This window comes from Anoplopoma fimbria, chromosome 16 (genome assembly GCF_027596085.1).
Source record: "Anoplopoma fimbria isolate UVic2021 breed Golden Eagle Sablefish chromosome 16, Afim_UVic_2022, whole genome shotgun sequence".
Taxonomy (NCBI): Eukaryota; Metazoa; Chordata; class Actinopteri; order Perciformes; family Anoplopomatidae; genus Anoplopoma; species Anoplopoma fimbria.
In genome coordinates, this window is record NC_072464.1 from 7,353,129 (window position 1) to 7,380,206 (window position 27,078).

The 27,078-nt window shown below is 39.8% G+C and overlaps 1 protein-coding gene across 2 annotated transcripts; it reads right to left on the reverse strand.

The window, feature by feature from the left end:
* Positions 1–212: 212 nt before the first annotated feature.
* On the reverse strand, positions 213–26,587 carry calcrla (calcitonin receptor-like a). 2 transcript variants are annotated; one of them, XM_054615370.1, is made up of 13 exons: positions 26,460–26,587; positions 9,091–9,199; positions 8,124–8,277; positions 7,772–7,882; positions 6,679–6,791; positions 5,764–5,855; positions 5,558–5,684; positions 5,163–5,316; positions 4,749–4,809; positions 4,234–4,300; positions 3,285–3,503; positions 2,554–2,595; positions 213–950 (listed from the first exon to the last, which is right to left on the reverse strand). In XM_054615370.1, exons 2-13 carry the CDS (start codon positions 9,163–9,165, stop codon positions 729–731), a joined length of 1,437 nt encoding a protein of 478 aa, XP_054471345.1. In that variant the 5' UTR covers positions 9,166–9,199; positions 26,460–26,587; the 3' UTR covers positions 213–728. The 2 variants fall into 2 exon arrangements, with proteins under 2 accessions (XP_054471345.1, XP_054471344.1); XM_054615369.1 differs by lacking the exon at positions 26,460–26,587 and having other exon boundaries at positions 9,091–9,289.
* Positions 26,588–27,078: the final 491 nt, after the last annotated feature.

Sequence of the window (27,078 nt, forward strand, 5' to 3'; positions counted from 1 at the left end):
ACACAGAAACCAACAAGAAATACATAGAACATTTACATGAAGCTGGCAACAAGTCAAATTTGACTAATTTTGAAAACATGTAGCATGTCAACTTCAATAAATACTGTATGGTATTTATTACTTTTTCTTTTAATAAACAATAATACGTTCAGATAAATTAAGTTTAACATGTGAAATATATAGCTGTAATATATTATTATGCACCTGTTAGACGTCTTATCTTCGTTATAATTCAGTTTTTAAAATTATAAAATAAAATATATGAGGCAGGCAAGGATTTCTTGGTTTGGCACTAACCATGTCAAAAGAATTTACAGTGTAACCAAAGGCTTTTTTGTGCACAACATGAGCCCTAAAGGGACAGTCAAGCAGTTAATATTCATCCCTTTAAAAACAATTTTGTCAGGCAGAAAGGTTGCAACAATATTGTGATTATCAGAATGCATCTTAGGTCAAGTGAAGCAGTTCAGTGTCAAATTGTAGACAAAACAAAGCGCAGGAATAGTTGTACCAAGCTCAACGTACAGAACTGTTAAAGGGCCTTTGTTGGTGTGACGATATCCTTCAGGCAGTTGAGAGCCCAGGTATACAATCCTTTTCCTCACCCATTGCTTCCAGCATTGTATCTAAAGGAAGAGGTGGGTATGCCTGGTGGACACTGCGCTTCAAACATGCTGCAGTTTTTAAGGGGGGAATAGGGCGGGCAGGGCTCGGGAGGAGTGTTGTGGTCAGGCGAAAGGGCTGTCCGACTTTAAGATAGAGGGGTCGGCGTCGTGGTAGCCCTTGCCGTTCATGTGTTCTGTGTGGCCGTCGATGCTGTAGCAACCCTGTACCTCTGTGATGGAGGAAGCTGTATAGGAGGCTGAACGCAGGGCATCTGAATGGTTTCCTATGCTGCTTCCAAACTGGATTTGATACTGGTTCCAGTGCCTCCTCAGAACCGCTTGGACCTAACCAGAGAAATCACACATCATATTTAAATGGACCGCTAATGAATCATTAGCTGGCGCACAGCTAAGCTATATGCATTAAAAAGTAAAAGTTCAAGATTTTTGAAAATACACTTAACTGATTTGCTTTCTCTTCAAGAATTAGAAAAGATCAATATGAGTTTCATTTATGTGTGTTAGGTATGGAGCTACACCTTGGACATAATTAGCCTAGCTTAGCATACAGAGGGGGAAACTGCTACTTTAGCTTGGCTACACAACTTGCTTGATTAGGCTTTGAGGCTTGTCAGGACAATATCTAATAAATGTCTGTAACTGAGGAAATGGTGTTTTTTGCACTAGTTCACTATCGAGTTAATTAACAAAACACATGTTATTTTCACTGGGATTTTTTTTTATGTTTAATATGGTATACTCACACAAATGCTGGTGATGGTGACTTAACACAGCACCAGCATGAAATGGTATGTTCCCCTGAATCAAATGATGTAAAACACTTGAAAGAATAAGCGTTTATTTGTCTTTTGGCTTTGGATGGTTAATCCGTGCCCAAAAAGAGATTAAACATGTTTTCATCCCACTAGGAAGTTTGTGGACCATCAACAATGGCTTGAATTGCAAATTTACTGGCAATTAACAGCCATGGATTTTGCCGAGAGCCAGGTTAACAGTTTCCCCCGGTACCAATTTCTGTACTAAACTAGTTATAGTTTAGCATGTCATGTACTTTATGTCATCTCAATCTCAAACAAAGCGTATTTCCCAAAATATTATACATTTCCTTTCACTGAACCTCAGGTGCCAATAAATACAATATCTATCTTGTGTCTATGCTTACGTATGGGGCTAGAGCTGAGACAGGGTTAGCCTAGCATTAAAGCTGGAAGCAAGGGTTACCAGCTAGCTTGGTTTGGTCCAAATGGAAAAGAAAACAAACTAACTAGCTGATTAATTAACAAGCTACATCTCTTCAGTTTAATAATTCACAAACAGAAATGTAAAAAGACAATTTGTCCTTTCATGACAATAGTTATGAGTTGCTGTACAACGGCTAGGCACAGTGATGGCACCCACAGCGTTGTTTTCATAGTTAGCTAGCCAGGTTCGGTAACGTCCATACTTGGACAGAGCAAGCAGGCTAGCTGTCTCCCCATGCTTCCAGTGTTCATGCTGTTCAGCTTAGCTTAATACCTGCTCCTTATTTACTGCAAGGACTTGAGGGTGACATTTATCCTTGTATAATAAGCCAAGGTTTATATGCAAATTATATCAGATGGCCGTCTTAACATGATTGAGTGGCTCCTGTAAGACTATAATTTCAGGCAAGTAATTTTGTACGCCAATCGATCACATGAATAATTGATAGCAATCAATGTATAATTGGCTGTTTGTCAACAGTAAACAATCTTTAGTCCACAGCAAAGCCTTGGGGGACTGAGCTTATCAAGCCATTCTGCTAATTCCCCATCCTGCTCTGAGGGTCATGCAGAGGAAGCTGTCTCGTCTATCCTTCATCACAAAGGGGAAGTGTGGGTGAGTGTGTGCATGCAGGTCTAAAAAAAAAAAAAAAAATACATAGTGAAAGGGCTTGACCCCATCTTACTTCTCCATTGAAAAAGCAGAAGATGGTGGCCACCAGCAGACCCTGAAATTCAGAAAATGAAACACATGAAGAAGAGAGATGATAAACACATAATCACTGGACTTAATCATCAAAAATAATTTGTTTGTAAAGCCCTATGAGCTGTGAAGCAGAGGAACTTAAGAGATTCAGCTGAGTGAATTTTGAGAGCTGATTCAGCCTGTTGCTTAAGATGCTCTCCTCACACTGCCCATTCTGGGACCTCTCAGGATGATCAGATAACACCTCAACAAACATCCAACTGATTTTATCCCCCTCAGATAATTCATGCCTTCCTTCCTGCTGTTCTTCCCTGCGCTACAACATAAACAAAGCCTGGTCAGAGGCCAAAGGGAATGCTCGGCTCTTAATGGAAGTTAAGATGTGGTTTATGTCCAGGCAATAGCTGATTTTAGTAATATTAAAGTCTCCACGTTTCATAACAAATGGTACACATGTTACAAGGACAACAGGACTTCATAAATAGTGCAAAGGGATATTGCAGTACAGCCGACTGTAAACTTTGAATAGCATTCTAAAAATATACTCTGGGCAAGCATTTAAAGAGCATGACATAATGTACAGCTGTTTATGTGTTTAAAAAATGGAAATGTTCAAGGAAGCTGGCAACATCGCTCAGCCACAACTTAAACACATTCCACAGTCAAGGTGGCTGTTCTGTCTGGACAACTCGAACCTGATCACCGTCTCACCTGGTAATGCATTAGTATGTGCATGATGTAGTCGTATATCTCGGAGGACACCCGTCCCGCTGGCTTGTAGGGGATCAGGACGTACTGGATTCCCAGAAGAGGCACCAGGATGAGGGTGGCCCTCACGGCTTTCATGTAGAGACTAGACTCCGCTTGGTGGGTCACCTTCAGTTTGGTGATGAGCACTCGCACAATGTTTAGTAGAAAGAACAAATTGACCTAGGGGGGGTAGCAGCAGAGAGGACATCACTAAATCAGCATGATATTATGGCTTTTAGCTGGTGTCAGCTGGGTAAAGACTAACCCAAGATAAACTGTTAATTCACCATCTACAGACCTTAAAATATGTACCAATATATAGTAGAAATAAGCCTTGTGCAGACAGTTTAAGCCAAAGGTAGAAAAACGTGATGCTATTTTATAAATAATAATATATATTTTGGTACACCTGACAGACCCTGACCCTTACTATATTGAAATGAAACATAAGGTTAGTTGGCACATCATTTCATAACTAAAATGTCCAGTACAAATAAAGTTTAATAAAATAAAAATAAAACATTATGAGCAAACATCTTTTTTGGGCCTGAAACACGACCAAATCTTTGTTCAAGCACAGAACATTTAATTCTGCGTGAGTGTTAAGGGACCAGTTTTCTCTGAAGCATGCCCAGCTATGCTCATTTGGTGAATTCCTAGAATGCAACATAGGCCTGGGGACCAGTGGGTGGATCCTCAGGGGGGCAGACGCATTGATTTCGCAAGATAAAAGTAATTATGCATGCTAGGAAAACATGTCTGGATTCAGACCCCCCACAGTGTCCAATCAGAAGAACGCAAACACAGACATTCATTGCGCAATAATAACAGTTAACCAAAAGAAATGTGGAATAAATAAGATGTTCTGGTGATTTATTTTGCTGTCAGGGGAAAGAACGAAGCCTCTTACCAAAAGAGCAGCACAGATGGGACCGTGGATGATGTAGAGTAGCGATGTTTTGGAGCTTATCCAACACCTTCAGCCGAGAAGAGAGGGACAACACAGGCACATTTACACAACAGTATCAGTGCATCACGTGACAGCTGACCCACGATACAGATCAATGGGTTTAATGAGAAACGAATTAGCATTAACAGCTTAGTGGGGGGACTGATTAAAGAAGCTTTCAGCGAGGTTGAATGATTTGTTGACCTATGAAAGGTCCAGATAAAGATCAAACAATCTTTATCATATTAACAGAATATATAAGTATTATTATTACTGTGATATTATGTTCCCTAAATCAGCTGAATCTCTCATTGTAAACACATTTTTAGGCAGGATTTTATCTTTCTTTTCTGTGTATTTTGATCAAGGTCAAAACATTTTTATTACTTTTGTTTGGCAATAATTTAGTCTTTTCCACTATGTATATTATCATAAGCAGTAATATTAATTATAGATAATGCAAATGGAATGCTTACTTGTCGTTGTAGTAGTAACTTCGAGCAACGGCATGTATGGAAGCCGGAATGAGTGGAAAGCCTGCAAAATAAATTCAAATAAAGAAGTTTCAGGTAATTCAATACAAGAGTTTTAAGCCTTAAAATAATCCTTTATAAAATAATCCTTTATTAGTCCCGCAGCGGGGAAATTTGCAAGCCTTGCAGTCACACTTCTTTTAAAGTACAAATGTGGTTGGAGCCATTTTTTATACCAACCTTGTGCTTACAGTACTGTACTTTATTCACAGCTCAGCCATGAAAAGGTATACCAAACCTGTTTTTTATCTGTTTTAATGAACTAGAATCAATGACGTCACTTGATAAAATAAAATGGACTTCTTCTCACAGCAGAGAGAGCGACTGTCATTGACACATCACGTTATCATGACTTACCCCAGCCTAAAAGATAGTACCACATCAGGTGTTGCTTCTCAGCAAACACAGCCACCACGATGAGAGTGTGCAGGTAGATTCCCTCACACAGCATCCAGAAGTAATTGCAGCTGAACAGGTATAGATGAATGAACTGGAACACTTTACAGCTTGTCTGAGGAGGAAAAACGCACACGTAATGAATGTGGTTGCTTAACTCTGCTTCTGCTTTTTCCTTGTGCAGTTCTTTCACAGTAATGCAAAATGAATAAATGAAAATAAATGGGGGGAAAAAAACATAAGAGGGTGCATCTTTTACCCTGAATTATGATTATAGGATCATAAAAGTAGAAATCTATTATATGAATGCAAAAATTCTTCGTAATAAAAAACTTCAACTAAATACATAAACTCACTGGATTCCTCTGCACAAGCTCCTGATTGTTTGCAACCACTGTCAACCAAATGATGGTAATCACAGAGTTCAGAACAAAAGAGAAGAAGAGGTTTTTATGTAGCGTGATCCTTTGGCAACTTAAACTCCTGCAAGAAGACAAAAAGGTGACATTAAATCACAGCGCTATTCATTTATTCAGTTGATGCTGAAGATTTGTTGACTCACTTGAAATGGAAGAATATCCCGAGGGAGACAAAGAGGGAGGTCAGTGACAGGCCATGTCCTATGAGAGCCAAGTAGAAAAGATTCATTGCAGTCTGTATGGAAAAAGAAACAGACACAGATTAGATTATCTGGATCTCCTAATGACTGTCATATTGTGATATGATATTAATGTGCTCTTGAAAAGGACTCATATCCTTTACTCCTACAGTCATTTATTTGAGGATGACATTACAATCATGTTAAAACGTAATTAAAGTTTATTAAATGTCAACATTTTGTCATGGATATTCATAGTCATCAGAAAAGAATGTAATTATTATGGGGACCCATCATACTTTCAACAAGTGCCATCCCATTGACCAACATGTCCCACCGATCAACACTTTGTTCCACACCGAGGTACACTATATACTTCAATGGCTGTGAATGATTATGGTCTCCAGTTGATGAATGCTGATGTTTGTAATTCCTTGATCTTGCTGCAAGCAGCATCCTTGGGCCAAAATTTCCATCTAGAGCCATATGCGTTATAATTTGTATAGATTGCCACTACAAATTTTCAGGCACCCAGAGAACAAACTTGATTATGTCTCATTACTTCAATGACCACGTTTTGTTTTTTTGTTCTCCCTCCCAGACTGCACATTTAAAGAATCATTCCAGTACATTTCAGCCAACATAAGCATGACTCTTGTGCATAATTGTGTTATAAAGTTAAATGTATGTGTGAGAAATAAGTGTCTATTGGTACCACAAATGATGCATGTAATATGGACATTAGGGACCTCTCACTATCCTCTCATCACTGCAAATCTACAGCAACTGCCCACAGATTCTATTAGGAGGTCAGTGCTAACCATGACTCACTTGCTTTTATTCTATGTGCATTAAGTGCTGTTTCATACAGTGACCTACCACTCTGCCTTCCTTGGTGTGTTCATTGCAGCGGGTGTAGTTGGTCCAAGTCCGGTTGCTCTCCGGATGATGGAACCAATTACCACTGTCGGTGCAGATCTTTGTAACCATCTCTGCAGGTAATAAAATGATGCAAAGATGTGAAGACAAACCACCTTCCACATACACTGATATATTGAATCCTGTAGGCTGCTTCTTAGGGGAGATTTCTTGATATTTATCATTTGTGGCTAAGCAGGTGGGAAACCAAGGGGCTAAGTCAAGAAGAAGGTCCCCTTGGACACACAACCAAGCATTAATACACATGGAACTACAGAGAGCATTGATAGGAGGGACTGAATCTAATTATACATCTACATATCCTGCTGAAGGAGATCAGGATCTTCCAGCAATTAAAACTAATTTACTCTTATAAACACATCATGCATATACAACACTTAACACATGGAAACACAATTAATCAATCTCTATAAAAGCTTTTTTTTTTTTTTTTTTTTTTTTTTTTTTTTTTACATGTGGATGTTTTTGTATTCAGTCAGAGCAAGTGATGTATTACAGCGAGCAACGCTCTTTAACACAAACCCTGATTTTTTTTCTCACCTTAAACAAGTCATTTTTTTTAAACCTAACAAATGGTTTCACAATGTTTAACACGTGATATTGTGCATTTTTGCAAGCGTGATACTAGGCTGATATGAAACGTATTCAGGAAAAGTATTTTTGGTTCCAGAAACGGCAACATTCACCGTACCCTGTGGTTTGCAGAAACGTACAATGCCAACATTTTTTTCTGGCGACTAGGTTGAGGATCGCTGCTGTCTGTATTTACGTACCCATGAAGCCTTATTTTCCAATATGCATTGTTTCCAGCAGTTTAGGATCAAGTGTAGGATCAAGCATTTTTTAGGAATTGATCCACAGTAAAAGTCAGAATATCTCTGTCTCTGCTGCTTCTTTTTTGACTATGTCTTTGTAATTTCCCCCAACTGTATGGAAGTGCAATACTAAATTGCTGGAGTAATGCTTTAAAGTAAAACCAAACACCCTTAATGCAAATGCACCTTTAGAGCTACTGTGAGGCACAGATTTTTACCTGAAGGATCAAAATCCTGGAAGTAGTCGGGGCAGTGCTGCTCTGAGTTCACACCTGCTTTGGTGTCGTCCCAACACAGCCAGCCATCCCAAGTGCGATTACACATGGGCTCTAAAACCACAGGAAAGGACATTTTTTTCAGATAGATAATCAATAAATGTAAGTACACCATTTTTTTTAAACTAATTATTTAGCACAGAGATTTTACATAATCAAATTATCCAGTCTAATGGATGTTGTTCTACGACACTAAGCCCCAAAAAATAGCAGGGTAGAATTTTGCGAGCATGCAGTGTACTCCAATTACTCTTGACAGCTGTAAAGTTCAGAAACATGAAACATAACAAGCTACCTTGTCTGCCTTGGGGATCGTCCTTCATTATCTTTTGATAGCACTCAAACTGTGCTGTAACTATCTGGTTCCTGGTGATACTTATGTCATGGTAGACGTTGGTCGGATGCTGCTGCTGGGTTTCATTCACCTCTAGGCTTGCCTTCACAAAAATCTGCAAGGAAAGGGAAGACATGGTGAATAAATCATTTTTTGGTTCTGATTTTAATAAAAGGATGTTTGTCCAAATAGGTCCTGGCGGGTGTCTCACAAAAGATACACAGGCATGAATACCACCGAGCAGCAACATTCTGCAGAGAAAATGTTATTTCAAAGTCTTTGATCACTGATCTTCATTCCAGAAAAAAAGGGTTTGCATGAGAGCATATGTCTGGACCCAATTTCGGCTGTGTATTCTGACTCTATGGGACAGTCCATTATATCCTACTCAGAATGCCAGGAAAGGGAGTCCAACATACACAAGCTTCCATTAAATCCATTGTCGCTCCATGGAAAATACGACATCTTAGCAGAAGTATTGCCAAAAAGATATGTCTAACTTATTTATCACACAGCAGATACTAACCTGAAGCAGCTTTTTAATCCTTCACAAAATCCCCAACATAAACTGACATAAATTCTAGTCTAAATAGGTCAAAATTAAGAGTTATTAGAGTTGAATAGTAACCCATTGCATTTCTTTTTAGAAATAAAGATCATAACACACCATTGACTTAAACTATCTATAAAGTTTTTGTGATGCAACCGAATGAGATTCACGGTACGATAAACTTCTCCAAAAATATCATGGTGTCACGGTATTCATCAAATACCGTTAATAAGCAAACATATGACAACCATCAACTTTCCTACAATGATATTCTGTGAAAATGGTTTACCACTGCAACCCAAGCAAGCATGGACAAATTGGATTCATGCAGGTAAATTTATTAAATGAAATATATTTTGTGCTTGTGTGTCGTCCTACCTTTGTTAGATCACACAGCAGTATGAGTGCCACCATCCCACTCCGCACAATGTTATCCATCTTCCTTTTGGCCATGTCAAAGCTGGTTGATGATTTAACAGCTGCAGATCTGGAACAGAGAAGCAAAATATCAAGCACTGTCATTAAAGCAAAAATAAAATGCCCTCCCTCATGAAGGCCACTCCATAACACTCCTTATCTCTCCCACTGTTGATAAGTGTCTCACCCAGTGGTTCTAATCCACAGAAATGTTGCTTCTTTATTTGCCATCACAGACAGTTAAGCTGGAACCGCTTAGGGACAGCTAATACAATAGAGAGCATAAGTTCACAGCCCACACACAACAACTTTTTTTAAACACACACCGACTTTTTTCTGTTTGCTGTTTTTGGGGCAGTGCTTTTTTTTTTTTTTTTTTTTTTTTTTTTTAAATGGTGAAGTCAACAGTCCAGATTCTAGCAGTTAACGTCAAACATATTCAAAATAATCTTGGTGGATGGGTGGGAACGACAAGCAGCAAGTGGATCAGCAAGTTTAGAATTATTATTTTAAATACATTTAAATTGTAGAGCTTTTGAAGGAACACAACAAACTATATGCTTTATATCTGCAGACTGTCATCAGAATAGCGACAATATGGATGAAGTTTGATCTGTCGTAATCACAACTCAATAACTGTAATAGAAGCGTGTCTACCCCATCTCAGGCTAATAACGTGCTATCATTATTAGAGTTAAAAGTGCCCACCATGGTAGTAGTATTTTGACTTGGTGATCAAAGAACCCAGCTGACACAATAAGCCGTTGAAATCAGCCCAACAGAACCCCATGGATCTTAGAAAGTTCCTGTTTCCTGACAAAAGTCATGTAGTCACAGCTGAGACCTCACATCCCTCTGCTCTCACTGCCGCTACGTGTTTTGAGAGCCATGTCTCCTTTGGACCCTCTCATCAAGTCTTAAATGTGTCAGCATTGGTTAGTGGGTGTGTTACACATTTTGTATTTTTAAAAGATGACGCTTGGATCTCATCAAAGCAGAATCCCAGAAAGGAGTCCGGGGCAAAGCCGCAGGCCACCGGGATTTAATGTCACGGCTGCTGCATAGCAGATGAGACAAAATTCAAATGGAAACATATCCCCCAGGTCGTACAAATCTGCTTTGCAAAACGGTGGGTGTACTAATGCACCGGGGGAATTTAGATAGTTTAAGCCTGCCTGCTACTGCGTATGTGCAACTATCGAAAAGGTCTGCAACTGCACCGGCTCTTTTTGCTCAGATTCTAGAAGCCCTGTGTGCCACTTATAGTGAAGCAATTTTTTTGTGTGTGTTATTTTGGCCATAAATTATTTTTGTCAGAGTACCATAAAATCACAGTATTGCACAGAGAAATGACAGAGGGATCGAGAACCTGAACCCAGGATGACAAACATGTAGGTACATGGCCTTGAGGAGTGGATTACATCTCCATCAGAAGTGAAATTTAATAAACGTCTTTCATACCCAAGATGAACTAGGTCATGACTTGTATTTGCAACATTTCAAGTCTAATTAAATTCGGTGGAATGGAACAGCTAGACAAACTCTGCATCAGCAAATTAGTAAAATGCATTGAAGAGGAGGCCATTTACAAGACACATGGCCTTTAACGCTTATCATACAAACATTTGTTTTCTATCGTTGAGGATAAATTGAATTGTTTTTGTGCCATAAACTTTGTGTATCAAATGTTCAATATCTTGGGAAAAAAAGAGACCTCCCCTTCCACTCAGAGTGCAAAACCGGCCATCTGCACTTTTAAAGGAACATTCAGGGTGCAGTCTCTTGTTATAATCCTGTGAGACTAATAAATTAAATTGAAACCTCTATTGAGACAGTTTGTTACGACTGAAGTTTTGCCTCTATAAACTGCAGGCATCTAATTTAATCTGCAGTTATATGAGACAACAACCTAGTTTGTTGTCTGGTATGTTTTTAATATGATGTATTCATTTCTATAGACACTAACATATATTCCAAACAACACATGCAGGCAACCAGCAGGGATTTCATACATGCTAACATTACTATGCCTATGTGATCTTTAACTTTTTCTGTCGGTGATGGTCAGGATATTTTCGAAAACTGGAAAAGCTAACTTTACTTAATCTGTGCCAGTGTTGTGACTGCTACTTGCTACCATTTCTCTTCTGAATTCCTAATGTCTGAAAATGTCCATATATAAGTTACATTATGACATTGTAAACATGTGATTTCTACCCATCTGATATGCGCGCGAAAAAAATGTTAGCATCTTACGTTTCTGCAAAGCAACCATTCATTAAAGTTGGACTTTTACATTAGGGGTGTTTTTTTTTACTGGGGTTGTATGAGGTACTTATCAAAAGTCAATCGATTACCTACAGTAGAGGGTAGTCCGCAAAATATTCTAAACATAAAGTACACTTAAACTGATATTTATTTTATTAGCCTAAAATACGTTTTGGTGCTGCCCCTGTCCACAGCATTACATTGCTATAATCCCTTGTTGGTCCTCCTGTCTGCTTCTTTAAACTGGGGGCATGCCGACTGCCCTCTACTGCACCCACTACGGATGAGGACTTCATACAACCCCTCGTTAAAACACCCAAACTATCACTTTACTAAGTAATACTGTTGCCTAAACCTAAAGTTTTTTTGGCTTTATCTAAAATTTCACAATGTTCACCATGTGGTATTGTGTGAGGCTGAGCTTATTCATGAAAGACATTTTTGGTTCAGAAACATCAACAGTCAACAAATCCAAAAGGTTTGCAGAAACGTACCATGCCAAAAAAAGAATGTGGTTGAAAATGTTAATAATACTTTAAATAAGTAGTTGAAATAAATACTTTTAATGGAACAAATTATGCAATAGTAATGCAGCTTCAACTTTGATCAAAGCTTGGATATTCATTTGCTTGCCAAACACATTTAGTACAGTCTTGCAACACACTGACAAGGGAGGCAAAGCAGGGGGCCGTCGGGCAGCACATCACTGAGAGATTTGACCCAGTTGATTCTTACGAGTCTCCCTGCAGCTCTGTCACCAGAGGAACTGGCCCAGTGCCTCCTCAAGTCTGCTCAGAGTTAAAACTGCTTTAACCCGGGGAGAGGAGGGAGGAGGAGGAGGAGGAGGGGCTTACTGAAAGTGGGATTGTAAAACATTATGGTGATGTGCAAATTAGAAACAGCCAGGAAAAGATCAGCTGCTCTGTCACACGTGCATGCAAACACACTAAAAACACACACGCAGATACACACACAGCGCTGTGCTTTGCCAAGTTCCCCAGCTGTTTCTTGGCAAAGGCTGTTTTTTATACATTAGCAGAGTGATACAGAGGATACATCTTGTCAGATGGCAGCACTGAACACACGTTGCAGAATGCTTTCCCAAATAGCTGCTTAAATGTTGCTTATAGCTAGTTGTGATCTGTTTCAAATTCATTTTTTTGGCATATTATTTGTGTTGTTTTTTGGTCATATACATTAAACTAATAAACTAACTTAACTTCTATTCTATTTTTGAAAAGTATTTTGTTAAAAGCTAGTCACACACAAGCTATTGGTAATCAAAATGTCACCCATAACTGTTTTCTACCAGGATGTAGATGTACAGTAGGCATACATCAGTAGCAGTGTTTTGAGTAAATATAAAGAAAAAAGTGAACAGATAAATGAATGATGGTCCACAACACCAAAAAACCCTGAAAATAACTCCTGATAAAAACATTTATACTTTATGAAAACCTAGCTAATTCCAGCTCAAAGCTAAGAGAGCGACCTCTACAGAGGCACAACACTTGATTATTGATCTGTTTGGGTCAACTTCATCCAACCACGAACCGGTAGGAACAGTGGGTGGTCCACTATTATCTGTAGTACCTCAAGAGTGTTTCGCAGAAGTGGTTAGTCATGTGCACTTTGCACAAGAGCTGACATCACCTACATCTGCCAGCATGCAGACAGATACCTGGAAAAACAGTACATGCATAACAGCTGTTGTCTTCTCGCCCAGTGCCAGAGCTCAGCCTGTACTTATCAACTCCCACCGTCCCTGCAGAGACGTTGTGCTGAGCTGTAAACATCCTTTTGCCCTCACAGGATGTTTGGCGCCTCGTACTCCAAGTTCCACTCAGTGGCATTCGGATGTCCATTAGACTGGTGAGGGGCAATAACACCGTAACTATTACTATTCTATAGCTGGAAACAGGCCTAACTAGAGAGGGAAGTAACCATGGGAACTGATGAAGTCCCTTCATGCAGAGGCACTTAACATGGGAATAGTGTCCTGTTTTTTTTTTGTCCCAGGTCTGTTATTTTTGTTCATGTTGTCTGTTTTACTTCCCGTCAAGCAACGTATTCTCATACGTTGCTTGACGGGAAGTAAAACAGACAACATGATCAAAAAGATAAGAACGATATAAAAACACTCTGAGGAAAACACAGGAAACTTCAGCAACACGTGTCAGTTACATGCATGCAGTCTTTCCAAAATGAACATCCGTCCCTGAAGGCAAGAACTTTAGTTGGGTTTACGCAACATAACGTATTAGTTAGATAAAGGAAAAATATCCTGGTTTGGCTTAAATCAACTACATAAGTGGCATTACTTAAGTATAGATTTTACTTGACAAAAAAATTCAACGTTGACTTCTCGTTTCTCTCAGGAAACTAACTGCGGTTGCCTAGGTGAAACACCCTTTTTTGTTCGACTCACCCACCTGGTCTCCCACCCTCCATGAGTGTTTATTTTTTGCGGTCTTTACACTTCCTGGTTCATGATTACGTGGTGACATACAAATTGATTTAGTAAGATATCTACAAATTAAAGTGCATACATTTTCGTTTAGGTATAGCTACGCATGCTCTACGAGAACATCTGGCACCAAGACATATTCCTGTACATATGTTGCATGTGGAAAATGAAGTGATCCGGAATCTTAAAGGAGTTTGTGAAATAAATATAGATTATGTGGTAATTCTTCTTTTCAGGTGGTATTAAACATGCTTAATACCAGCTCCACTATCCAATAATACTTGAGGTGTAAACCCACTCAATATAATTCGCAACATTGTTTTTCAAAGAACTATAAAGTGATATTTTTCCTTTTACCAAAAGCCAAGACAATCCCAACTGATCCAGCCGGCTTTCCGGTGCACCGAGCAGCATCTGGTGAGAATGCAAAACAACTGCCATGTTGCACTGCAATGTTGGCTTGTTTCTGTTATCAGTCTATGAAAGCCAAACACAGAACTGGTCACTGAGGTTAGTATCGTATGCTGTATGAACAAGAAAATACTGCGCACAGGAAATGGCCCAGTTCTGCTCTCTCGATCTGATTTCAAATGACCTGCAGTCTTATATAATTTCGATAAACAGTGGGAGTCAGGAAAACTCTTGTTCATGTCCCAAGAACAGTTAGATTTATATAAGCATATACATATAGCATTTGTATTTCCAAAGCAGGCTGCACCTCAAAAAAGGTTTCATATCTTGATGCCTTTGGTAAGATATAGGAACATTTTATATCACATCACCTGTATATTTGGCCAATATGGAAAGATAGCATTTTTTACTTATTTTCTGGGTAAATTTGGATAGCCTTATCCTAAACTACACTGTTCGAGGTTTCTTTCTTTCATCCTCGATAACGCTGCTTCAGAAAAAATTGAAATAATGATTCAAAGACATCTTTATCAAGATCCTTTGTTCAGGTTATGTATTTATGTTAAAAATTCCTAAAACTCCCAAATATCAATATCAGTAACTGCCTCAAAATTCCAGTATTGGTTGGGCTGCAGAAAAAAGCGAGAGCCCTCACACTGAGTTGTTCAGCAGATGGGAAACTCTCCAGTACCTGAGGTTTACAGCTGGTGAATGAATGGAAGGGGAATAATATCTTGGCCATGATTCTGGAGCATGGGTTGATAATGGAGGTCACTTTCCAACCACGGCCAAGCATGACTGCCACAACATATACCTTTGAAATTATGAAGCTGCTGAAAGATGTTTAAAAACACCTGTGCTAAATTGGCTAAAATGTGCTGATGTTAGAATGTAGACCACCCCTTTGGCAGTATTGTGATATGAGGTATTTCAACATTCTCTGTTCATGTGCTGCATCCCATCATACTGAACTCTTAGTGTAAATCTGATGTTGGAAACCAAAAGAAAGTGCTCTATCATGACGTTACTCCGCCCCCAGTTTTGCTACATGCAACACGTGCAACACGTGTGCCAATTCTGTGCCTTTATCAGCTTGTCTTGCTTTACTTCAGCATCAAACACTTTTGTTGGGAAACAGCTTGTGCCTCCATGTTTCCTTTTAAAATCAGATGCAGAAAGTAGACAACTTAACTCCTCTCTGTCCATCTTCATATGATTTCCTTGCATATATATTTATTATGTTCCATGTATTATTTATTACTGATTATGTGATAAAATGTTCTACCTGTATTGAACCTCTTTTGTTTCACAAAATCTACCCAAACATACAGTACCAGTCAAAAGTTTGGATACACATTCTCATTCAATGTTTTTTCTTTATTTTTATTTTTTTTCTACATTGTAGATTAATATTGAAGACATCCAAACTATGAAGGAACACATATTGAATTATGTGGTAAACAAACAAATGCTCAACAAACCAGAATATGTTTTATATTTTAGATTCTTCAAAGTAGTTGAATGAGAAGGTGTGTCCAAACTTTTGACTGGTACTGTATGTGAGGGAACCTGACCAGGATATCTTGACATGGACAGGGAGGAAGGAATGGGCTCAGTTTCCAGCCGGTTTGATCTCCCGCAGTTTTTTGTCATTTTGGAAGCACAATGAAAGCTGATGAATAAATATAGCTGACCGAAAAGGGTATATAAGACAGGAAATTCTATCTTCAGTAGATACTGGGCACAAAATTACAAGGAAGAGGAGATAACGCTTTTGAAATCGTCGTGGAAACACGGTGCCTTCTGAGAACTTCCTGCCTCAATCAACAAAACCAAATATAGCCACCCAGCAAACATCCCAGTGCAACTCCACTGTGGATATCTGTGGGTTTACTGAGGGAACCCACACTAACCCCATGTAGGCCCCCAATGGGTAAGCCCTTGCAGGGCTCGAAGCAGTTTTGCCTTTTTGGGCCCCTATGTGGGTTTTTTTGTGGGAAACCCACAGTAAGGCATACCCACAGAAAACCCAAACAGGAAAACCAGGGGTATTGAAACTTTTTTTAAAAATTATTTTCATTTAAGTCTTCATGTGAATTTTGCTGAAGTCTAAGGTCTTCAACAACTTGTTTCCAAAAGTTTGTAAAAAACAGAATGTTGTTGGACAGTAAGCCTCATTCTGTCATTGTTATCACTGGTGCAATAAATCATTCAAGATTCAAGAAAATAACATTTCAGCTATGTATTGTGAAGTGACACAAACATTTTGCTCAAAAATGAGTCTTCACAAACTACACTTTCTCAGCCATTTGTGGAAAACCTCCTGTAAAAAAAAGTCACATTTAGAGTTTAACATCCAAGCCATTGATCCTACCAAACCTATGACGTGAGAGCAAACCTCATGCAAACCTCCATGTTGCCGAGGGCACCGCCAGATGTCAGGGAAAACAATAACAAACCCACACAGATGTGAGGGAGGAGACCTCTTTGTTTCATAAAAAGACCTCCGCAACTCCAAGTCCACCCACCCTGACTGATGCACGCAATATTGTTTGCATTAACATGGCAGGAGGGTGTTGCGTTCTAGCTCAGACAACAATCCGGATGCCGAAGTATTCATGTCATTGCTTTCACGCCCTCGTTGCCAGGATGCCAGCGTTCTCAGGGCGAGCACATGGATCTACTTACAACTACGGTGCTGAAAAGAGGAAAAGACTGCATTCTCATGTGTAGTTCATGGGGGAATACGAAAGGAGAGGCTCACTGTTGGTGCTAAATCTTGTTGGATGATGTCACATGTTAGATACGCAACCATTCACAGTGGTCATTCAAGCCCTCGAGGCAGTATGGTAACAGTACAGGACAGCTGATGCAGCACAGTATCCCAAGGAATTATGAATATTCAAAGATTCTGTCACATACAATCTTCTCCCAAGGCCAATGTTCAGTGCCAGTGCAAAACATAGTGTGTTCTTTTTATAGCACAACGGAAAGTCAATGTGTGGAGGATGGGTTGGTGGCGATGGGATTTCTTGTCCCTTTATAAACCAATCATTCAGCCTGGTCTCACTCACAGGGCGGCAAATACCACTGCCTGGGCAGTGGACCTTGGCGTTTTGATACCGACACACTAGGCACACTTTAGCGTCCGTATTAGACGCACCAGGCTTTCAACTACCTCCAATATGAACACATCTGCGTTATTACTAGATACTTAGAGTAAAGGGCATAGTATTTACAGTGAGACGTCCGGTAAATGGTGTACAGGAGTAGGGGCAAATGGGTCAAACTCAGGACTTTTACCCAAGGGACAGGCATTCAATGTAATGTCAGGTGAGCCGCTATGCCACTTAGTCACATTACTTTATGTCCGTGGCTTAGGTTACATTGCAAGCGTATGTATTTTAAACCAAACCATGATGTTTTTTCCAAATTGTTCTGTTACCATGGTTAACCGCCAATGTTAACCAAGTGTTGCAATTTAAACGGACACCGCTTCACAAAGTTAACGTTGAGTGCAGAATTTGCAAGCCAGAGACTCAAAACATTGAGCTGAAAGACGCTAAAACATTCTGCAAAACTGAGAGGAACTGCAGAGTTGGTTTATAACAATATTCATCACTACCAGGAACTACTTTCACATGAAAACTCATTTGAGCTATGGTCAATACAAATAAATCTATTATTGCAGCTTTAAAACTATTGTAATCTGGTCACATTTTGACACAGAAATTAATCTGAATGTTTCCTTCCGACTGTAATGAAGTCTCTTGCATTTTACTGATTATATCAGCCAATTAATACATATTTTGGCAACAAAATACAGTGAGAGCTTAGTCTATAAAGAGTGCCTATCCTGCCAAGTTTGGAAGAAATTAGGGCAACACTGCATGAGAAAAAAAGAGGTAAATAGCTGCTCTAAGTAGTACTTCTATTGAACATGTGTACAAAGTTTCATGTATGTCCTACAGGGTATGGTTTAACATCCTTATTACCAAATAGAGTATGTATAAGATGAGCAAAAATATCACAAAGCTGCACTTTCAAGTATCCATAAAAGAGGCAGTAACACAGGTGAGTCATACTGTGCTGGATGTCGAGTATGTGTGAGCTTCAATAAAGGTCTGCCAGTTTAATGAGTTTTGAAAACATCACGGAGCGGCTAACAAAGTCCCAATGATGCCAAATATTCAGTGCCTGTGCTCTACAGTTGTTAAATGAGTCACAAGAAATCCAGTGTGGGGAAGAGTGTGAAAACTGCTAAACACAGCAGCGTTATAAAAGAGAAAACAGCTCACTAATACAGATAGATGCACAACATTATTGTGTAACGATGTCGTCAAAATTGAAGATATATAAACATGACACCTGCTGCGAGTCCTGTTGCCTCATAATTGTTCCATTATCCTAACTAATCAAAAGGAGCCCCTGTAAAGCCAAACTATTGGTTCTAACCCTGTTTTTTAATTCAGCTTTTATGCAAATTACTTTTTTTTTTAAATCTCTTTTTGTGAAATAAACGTATATACTTTCTTGCTAAGAGGGAAACGAGAGGACCGATACCACTCTTGGGCAAATTCACCACATCATTTCCCGGCTGTTGTGGCCTCTAAAAAAAGAGTAAATTGCACCGAGTTGCTAAACTTTATAGGCCTGTTTCACTGTAATGTAATTTGGCTTGGCATATTTATTGTGAACCGTTGAAAGTGATGCAAAACTTAATGGTGCTATTGGTGGCCGCAATCAAGTCTTTGTGAATTCTCCCTAAACTGTTTAGTTAAATGTAGCTAAAGCCAACAGCCACTTAGCCTAGCTTAGCATGATAGGAATTTGGGGGAAACAGCTAGTTTGTAGTAGTATTTTCCTTTTATGCTTAACAGTTTCAGGCCCATAGCGGAAAAACTCTCATGAAAAAAAGCAAGAATGAAAAATGAGGCAAAATCAATGCAGAGGTTTTTTTTATCATCCCTGGAGCCCTCAGATGTATTTTGTGATCTTTAGAAGGGGCATGACCCTCTGGTTGACAACCACTGGACTTAACTACAGAACTGTCCATATAGAGCAGTGAAAAGAAGCTCCAATTGGATTAGCTGAAGATAATATTAATGTACTTAACATATAATTAATGTAGGTAATTCAGGACTTTTACTTGTAACGTCATTTTGTTTTTTCTTACATCGTGTTATTTGCACTGAAGTACAGCTCACTAACACATACAAAAGGATCTTCTAATCTACCTTTCAGCAAGAAAGTGTATTTCCAAAGACAATACCTGAACACGCTTGTGCATGTCAACAGGCATCCCATTATTTGCTCAAAAGATAACATTACATTTCCCCTCTGAATCTGAATACCATCCAATACCATGCCATCATTATTTGAACAAGATAAACACCAGGGTTGTCTTCGGTTTCTTTGAAAGGAGGTTAAGAGTACTAGAGTTCTAACCATAGAATAAGGATCCTATTCCACAGGCCGCTAGTCTACGCAAAGGAAAAGTACTACAAATACCTCGATAAAAATACACTGGTTAAAAATAAACCAGGCTCCATAGTGCATTGCACCTGCATAGCTGCTAGTAATTCTCCTTGGTGTTAATGCAAATGTTTTGATGCAGCTATAGGGCTTCCAGGCTGTGTTTAAAATAGCCTACCCTGCTGAGCATGTGCTCACTGTTTCACCTAAGGCATATAGTACAGTCTGGTGGGAAAGTGTGGCTAATTCCACCTGATTCTTTCCACTACATGGAGCCACATTTTCACAGGTCACTAGATTTTCTTTGTCGAGTGCTTTAAGTGCACTGACAGGCTGACAGCTTTACACATCAGTTCATGCTGTCTTGGTTTTTGTTCCTTTCTGTTTGACATTTCTGCATTGTAACTGATTATTGCTGTTGACAAATTACAGTTTCATGGCCTAGTTTGTTGTACCAATTAGTAGTCATTAAACTGGCAAACAGTCAAAGGGGATTTTCAGGCCAAAAACTGCCCTTGGAGTTTAATAGTGCTAAATTTGATATTCAGAGCGTTAATATGGCAGCAGACATGTATATACTATGAAAGGATATAGTTGAGTAAGTCACTCTCCCTCTGTGTTTGTTGTAATTCGAGCCGACCGCTCATGCTTTTAGTGCATGTGAGCGTGCCCCATCGGCTAGGTCATGGCCGTCGCTCTGCACTCTGCTAATACAGCTGTTACAGCCGATGATGCCGTTGTTAGCCGCAGAAGCGTAGTGCCCACCCTCAAATTTTCCCCAAAAGTAAACACTGTTAGCTCTGACAGCACTTTTGCCTTTGTTTGCACTGTTGTTGCTGTTAGCACCGTTAGCTGAGAAACGTCGACTCAACTGTCACAATGGTTGGGGCCATTTAAAGGCAAAAGAGATGCTCCCAATCTCGTATATTGCACTTTTGATGGGTGTTTGCATGTTCTCTCAGATTTGATTTTGGAGTAGGGAAATGGTTTTTCGTATCAGTGGGTTTCATCGATGGTGTTTTCATTTTCTTTCTGTCCGTGGAAACATTATATACCCATAAATATGCCCTTTGGGATCTCTATGCAAGCTAGTGAAGCACAACTGACTAATCCTCCCTATGTCAAGTGTCATTCTATCCAGCCGAACATTCCCATAGCTCCATACAGCACTCGCAGTCTGTGTTAGTAAAAGGAATTCTCAAATTCCGAAGGCAAGATATGTGACATACTGTGATAACACACAGACACGAACAAGAACTTGGATGAGCAGTTGGAGTAACAATTTTTTAGGCTTTGAAAAGTTTTGTGTCAAAGTATGATCATACCTTTTTTAAGCTTTTATTGGAGTCTGAACACTAACAGTGAGGGGCTGTGTGTGTGGTTCCCTTCTGGTATTCCCACGACAAAAATAACTCTGGAGCTCGGTCAAATTCACACTGTTTTAAGACGGCCTCAAGGGAATATCCTCCATGTGCCTACTGTGGGCCCTACACTTGACCTCCAGGGGAGCTACTCACGTCATTACTAACAGGCTCAAGTTGCTCTGTATGCCTTGGGTTTGTGTTACAAAAACATTTAACTGCTTACATGAGTGAGATACTGTGAAAAAAAGCCTGGAATACTGTATAAGGGGTATTCGAAATGTCTGGATTGGGCAAACTGTTGATAATACCCACCTATGCGGATATACAGTAGCAGCCATAATACAAGTGCCACCACTCATAGCAAGCTTCTTTATAGCGAATGAAACAAGGCCCATCGTAAGACAAAGTTTGCAGGTGGGATTGTGGTAAGGTAAGAATATGAAACAGCATTATAATTCATGAATAGCTAAAAAAGCTTAGATGTATGAGTAAGTAAAGTCCAACTGAAATTATAATCAGTCATTCCCTTTTTGTTAATATTTATTACTCATTTCTTTTTTTTTGGCAAGCTGAGGTAATGCAGACATAAAGCAAACAAACTGATGCTGCAGCTAACAAACCACATAAAAAACACTTCATTAATGGTTCTGAGGAGGAATGACCACACTACTGTAAACTGACCATAAATAACTTAAATTTACAGGTTTGGTTTTGAACTGTTTAACATGCTGCAGCACACTAGCTAATTAGCCAAATAGCCAGGAAAGTAACATTAGCGGCTAGCAGCTTTGGGTCGGGCAAAGGGTGAAACTGTTACAAAGCCTGAGTAGACAGTGAAACTGAAAATAGGAGAGTATCGTTCCATTAGACGGGCAAGAGGCGGACAACTAACAAAAACAAGTGAAATGCCTCATGTGTAAGAACACCGTTAGGTAATATGAGCCTACTGTGTGCCAATGCCTCCAAAACTGTTGAAAATGAAACCTTTGAACTGAAAGCGTTGAACATTTGATTTACAGAGCAGAAGTGTACGCTGTAGCAGAAATAAAATATGCAATTTCAGAAGAACTTGTGAAAGTTAATATAGGCCCGTTTCTTCCTTCTCCAATCATTTCTAAATTGAAATAAGTGCAATGACAATGTATTCAAAAATCACTTAGACATTTTGTGTCAAGCTTGTAAATTTCCAAAAATAACCTTGTGCTAGAGGTTTTTGGTTTCATTAAAATAACAAGAGCCCCTCAAGGCAGTCAAAATTGAGTATTCATCCAGCTCACTCTATGAGTTGTGATAATGACCAGAATAAAGAGCATGGACAATAAAACACTGTGGTTTTTAAAGAGAAACAAACTAATTTGGGACTTTTATAAACCTTGTAAACCATCAACTACCACGTTTTTTGGCACAGCTTTCGGCAGCCCGGATTTGACAATAATAACAGTCACATTTTCACAGTAGAGTAAGTTGACTAATTGGGAATTCAACAGAAATGGCTGCAGACGTTTGCGCACAGCAGCAGAAAATACAAGGAGGCAAAGAGCAGTGTTCACTGGATGATAACAAAAAAAGTATTTGTGTTAAAAAGAGGTGCTTTGCTTGTTTGTGGATACCCCTCAGTACCTTTCTGGCAAGAATAACTCAAACAGCAACATGTGCACATAACGCAACAACAATAGAGTACTGCAGGTTCACCTTTGGAAGTCAAACAGAGAGACACACAGTACTTCCTTGGGACCGCTTCCTCTATTCTATATGCCAGAAGCCCCCTGCCAGGCCGTAAATCAGGAAACCAGTGTCACTGACTGTTTACCTCACACAAACACGATACACCCTTAGAAACCACACAGCCTCTTTCCACTGTCCTCTATCCTCCACAAAGCACCAGGGCTCACACTGCCAGCCAGCCACTGCCCACAGACAAAGCTCCCCAGATGCTCCTTCTGAAGACATTAGCCCATGACAGTTCTCATCGGGCACTTTGTGTGCTGAAATTAAACTGCAGAGGGAGAAAAAAAAAAAGACCCTCCATAATGTATGAGCGGAAAAATTACCTCAAAAGGTTTCACATCCCCGAAACTGAATCCAGAACCCGAGGAGAGCGCTCTGAGAATGGTGCAAATGTGCATCATTGTGCTTTTGTGTAATACAATATCTTCGGCCCGGGGTTAGCAGACAGGAAAAAACTTATAATGTATACTTGGGCTGCTGATTTGATCTGGGCTGAAAACACAATGAATGTTCAACTTGAATACGTTTGAAGGACAATAAAAAGACGCTGGACGGCTTTGGAATTGGCCTTCATATGCCGTATGGGAGCGCTCTTACAGTGTCCGCAGGGAACATAGGAAGTAAATCAAGGGCTAAAGTTTTAGGAGAACCCTCATTACTCTTGTGACTGTGAATCCAGCGACCTTTGCCAGCAGTGTATGTAGGAAGTTAGACCCCTCGTAATAGCATCAGTTAAACTTCTCTTAAATGAAAAGGTGAAAACAAAACCTACCCCTTTGCTGATTGACTGCAAAAAAGGAATCCTAAATTCAACCCCAATGCACCACACAGCTACTGTATGACACTGTCAGCTACAGTGTGAATGAGATTGCACTGGCACAACCTCCTAAATGCCATTGCTTTAGGGTGGAGAGCCACTGTACCATGGAGATGGCAAAGGGCTTTGGGAACTATGCAGCACAGACCTTTGTCTCGCCCACATGGAATGGCTGTTTTCTGGACTCAGGGCAGTAAATACACAGCATGATCGTTTTGGGGATTGAGTCTGTGCAGTGGGAATGTCATGCAACCCAACAATTAGCTAATTTATTTAGTGTAGGCCAAGGCGATTGGAAGATTCCAGAGCAAAGGCCTTGCAGACTCATCTGACGGTGCTGCCAACTGGCACATTTGATGTGTGTGCTGTCCAAAGTGCCCCGACTGGCTGACATGCATGGACAGTGAATAAAAAAAAAACCTGTTTTACTTGGCTAAGCTTTTGGTATTTCCTGAAATACAAACATGTGTTTCCCTTACAACTTACAAATTACGATCAAGTGTAATAATTTATATGAAATGTTTAAAATCTATTCACTGGTGTCAGTGAAGTGGCACAACATTCATTGTTCATTGAGTTAAATGGAGCTGTAGAGTAGTAGTTTCCTAACATGCAGTCGGGACATCCACAAGATAACAAGGGTCATGCAATGCTTAACAGAAAGCAGAATATATACATTTTGTAAAATTTTTGTTTTCTTGTAATATCAGTATTTTTTCTTGTGAATGGCTGGATAATTATATTTCTTCAATCCTCTGGTTAAACGGCTCACTTCTCACCTCCATCAACTAGTGATGAACGTTAAAGTTAGAGGCTGCTTCGCTTTAAAAAGGTCCTTAATACCTATTTTGTCAACCAGCTTTTTAATATGAGTGACGGTTTTCCTTCTGGACTTGTGTCTCTGTTGTTTTCTTCCCAGTAGTTTGGAGTGTCGGATGATGTCATGTACTTGCGTGTTCCGATAAAGATGGCAACAGGAACATGTGAAATGATGATATTTGTGGAGCCGTTTGTTGTGATGCCAGGCTACTGTCAATCAAACCAGACCCACACCCACACAGTCCCGATGACGCAAAGAGCACATTGGAGGTTTGTAAGAGTTAAACTCTTAATAAATAATACCTAGTGACTTCTTTTTAACAAAACTTTAAATTTGGGGGTTGTTCATCAAGTCATAAATATTTTATATTTCCAAGTAAAGCCTACGTTTCAAGGGCCGAACGGTTTTCTTTCTCAATATTTCACAATGAACACAATCTTTCCTTATTTTATCAGTTCCATCTTACCACTTCTTGTTTTTGTTTTTTTGGGGAGAGGGCTTTAAGGTTACTTCTTCTTGGGTTTTTAACATAAAAACACATTGAAACTTTGAACTTTTAAAGACAAAGCAGCGTATAAAAGCAGCACATAATAAGCCTGTTGACTGGATGAATCTGATTCTTGCTAATTGCCGTTCTCCCATTCATCAATACAGAAGTGCGTAATCAAACAACATCATCTGGGAACACTCCCCTTCGTTATTGCGGAAAAAAAACATGACAAGTCTGCAGGTCAGCTTGCAGCAGTATCACATCACATTTGACCTGCTGACAGAAAAGGAAGTTCACTCATGTCCACAAACTTGGCTGTGAATAACCAATCTGCTTCTGCTCTGACTGCTGCTTCTGCATGCTCTACCACCTCCCTTGTAGTATCTTCAGCACAGTGATGACCACCGTCATCATATCCTCCTCCTCCTCCTACACATCACCATCATCATCATCATCATCATCATCATCATTTTTTACTGTCCAGCCCACAAACTTCCAGCATGTCCAAATCTGCTGCTTATGTAACCATGCAGATGATTTAGCAACCAGTGGCCACTGCTTACATCAAAGCCCCGTTGATGAATGGGGCTGATTCACCACTGCTTTCCAGTTTAATCAATCTGAAAACGCCTGCATGTGTGTGTGTGTGTGTGTGTGTGTGTGTGTGTGTGTGTGTGTGTGTGTGTGTGTGTGTGTGTGTCATCCCTTAATATTGATTACTTAATTTACTGAATGGATGCCAAGTCTAGTAGATAGTACAGGAGCAATCCGTGGCTGCATATGGCCGAGTAAGGCATGCATGCAAGCCGATATTAAAACTGAACCTTTGAGAATATGAACCAATACTGTTAATCGAATCAGAGCAGTTAGATGTTGGGTATTTTAATTCCCTTTAAACGGCTTTAAGGTGTTTTTCCATAAATAAAGCTACTGTAGGCTACAGTGTCAGCGTGCGTAAAACCGTCATGCATTACTCAACGTACAATCAGACACGTTTTGTCCATGAAATGCTCCATAATGCAGATACAGGTGGGTCGGGATATCTTTATCTTATGAATACTATCAATTATATGCCTTTTAGATCATCACGCACGACGGGCTTGGATGGTGTCAAAGACCCCATGAAAAAAAAAAAAAAAAAAAAAAAGACATCTTTTTCCACTACATTCTTCCATCACATCCATCATTTTCACATGCAGCTCTCGACAAAAGACAAACAGACGTTTTTTCTCTAATGGATTGAGGACATCGTGGCATATTCTGTTCATGCACATGCCTCCACTAATCCATGCAGATGTACAGTTAAATGACCTCGATACACACACACACGGACACACAAATTGCACCGTCAAAAACTCCGCGTTAATTCCGCTCGACGTTACCGGAGCTGAAATTGCCCAGAAAAACAACAACAACAACAACAACAACAACATGGAAGTAAACACAGCGCATCGCACACATTTAAACACTCCCGTATCGGTGCGTCCTACCAGAGAATTAAAACAAATCCAACAGCAGCGCAGGATGGATGGGGGGGGTTGGTTGTTATACAGCTGGAGCAGACTCTCGAGGCTTTGGGTCTTGTGTGTCTTCGGCGCAGAGCACCAAACGCGCCGGATCTCAGCCGCTCAATGAGAGCAGCCGAGGCGGCTGTCAGGTTGACGTTGGAAGGCAACCCACTACTTCCTGTTACATCACAGCCTGGGAGCTGTGGAGAGCTGAGCACAGTGCAGGGTCTGATGCAGACCTGAGTGTGGACTATGGTGGTGCAGCGTTTAAAGTTAACCGTTCCAAGCGTAGTAGCGTTTGACACTAGTGGATGTTATTTCCCGACATGAAACTCTGAATACTATTGCAGAGCTTTCTTCACACTGATGGCGAATCACTGACCTTTACATTTAAATGTACTTATTGGACAGAAGTTATTCAAATTTCAATACATTAAGGATAAAAAAAATACTGGAATCAGCCTATGAAATAAAATACTTAAATATGAATTGTAGAATGTGCTTAAGCCCTCAAATTCACTGGACAAAATACACAAGACAAGACCTCTCTGTCTTCCCTGGTAACTTTTTGGGCGTTTAGTTAAGTTTTGTGTCTCTTCAC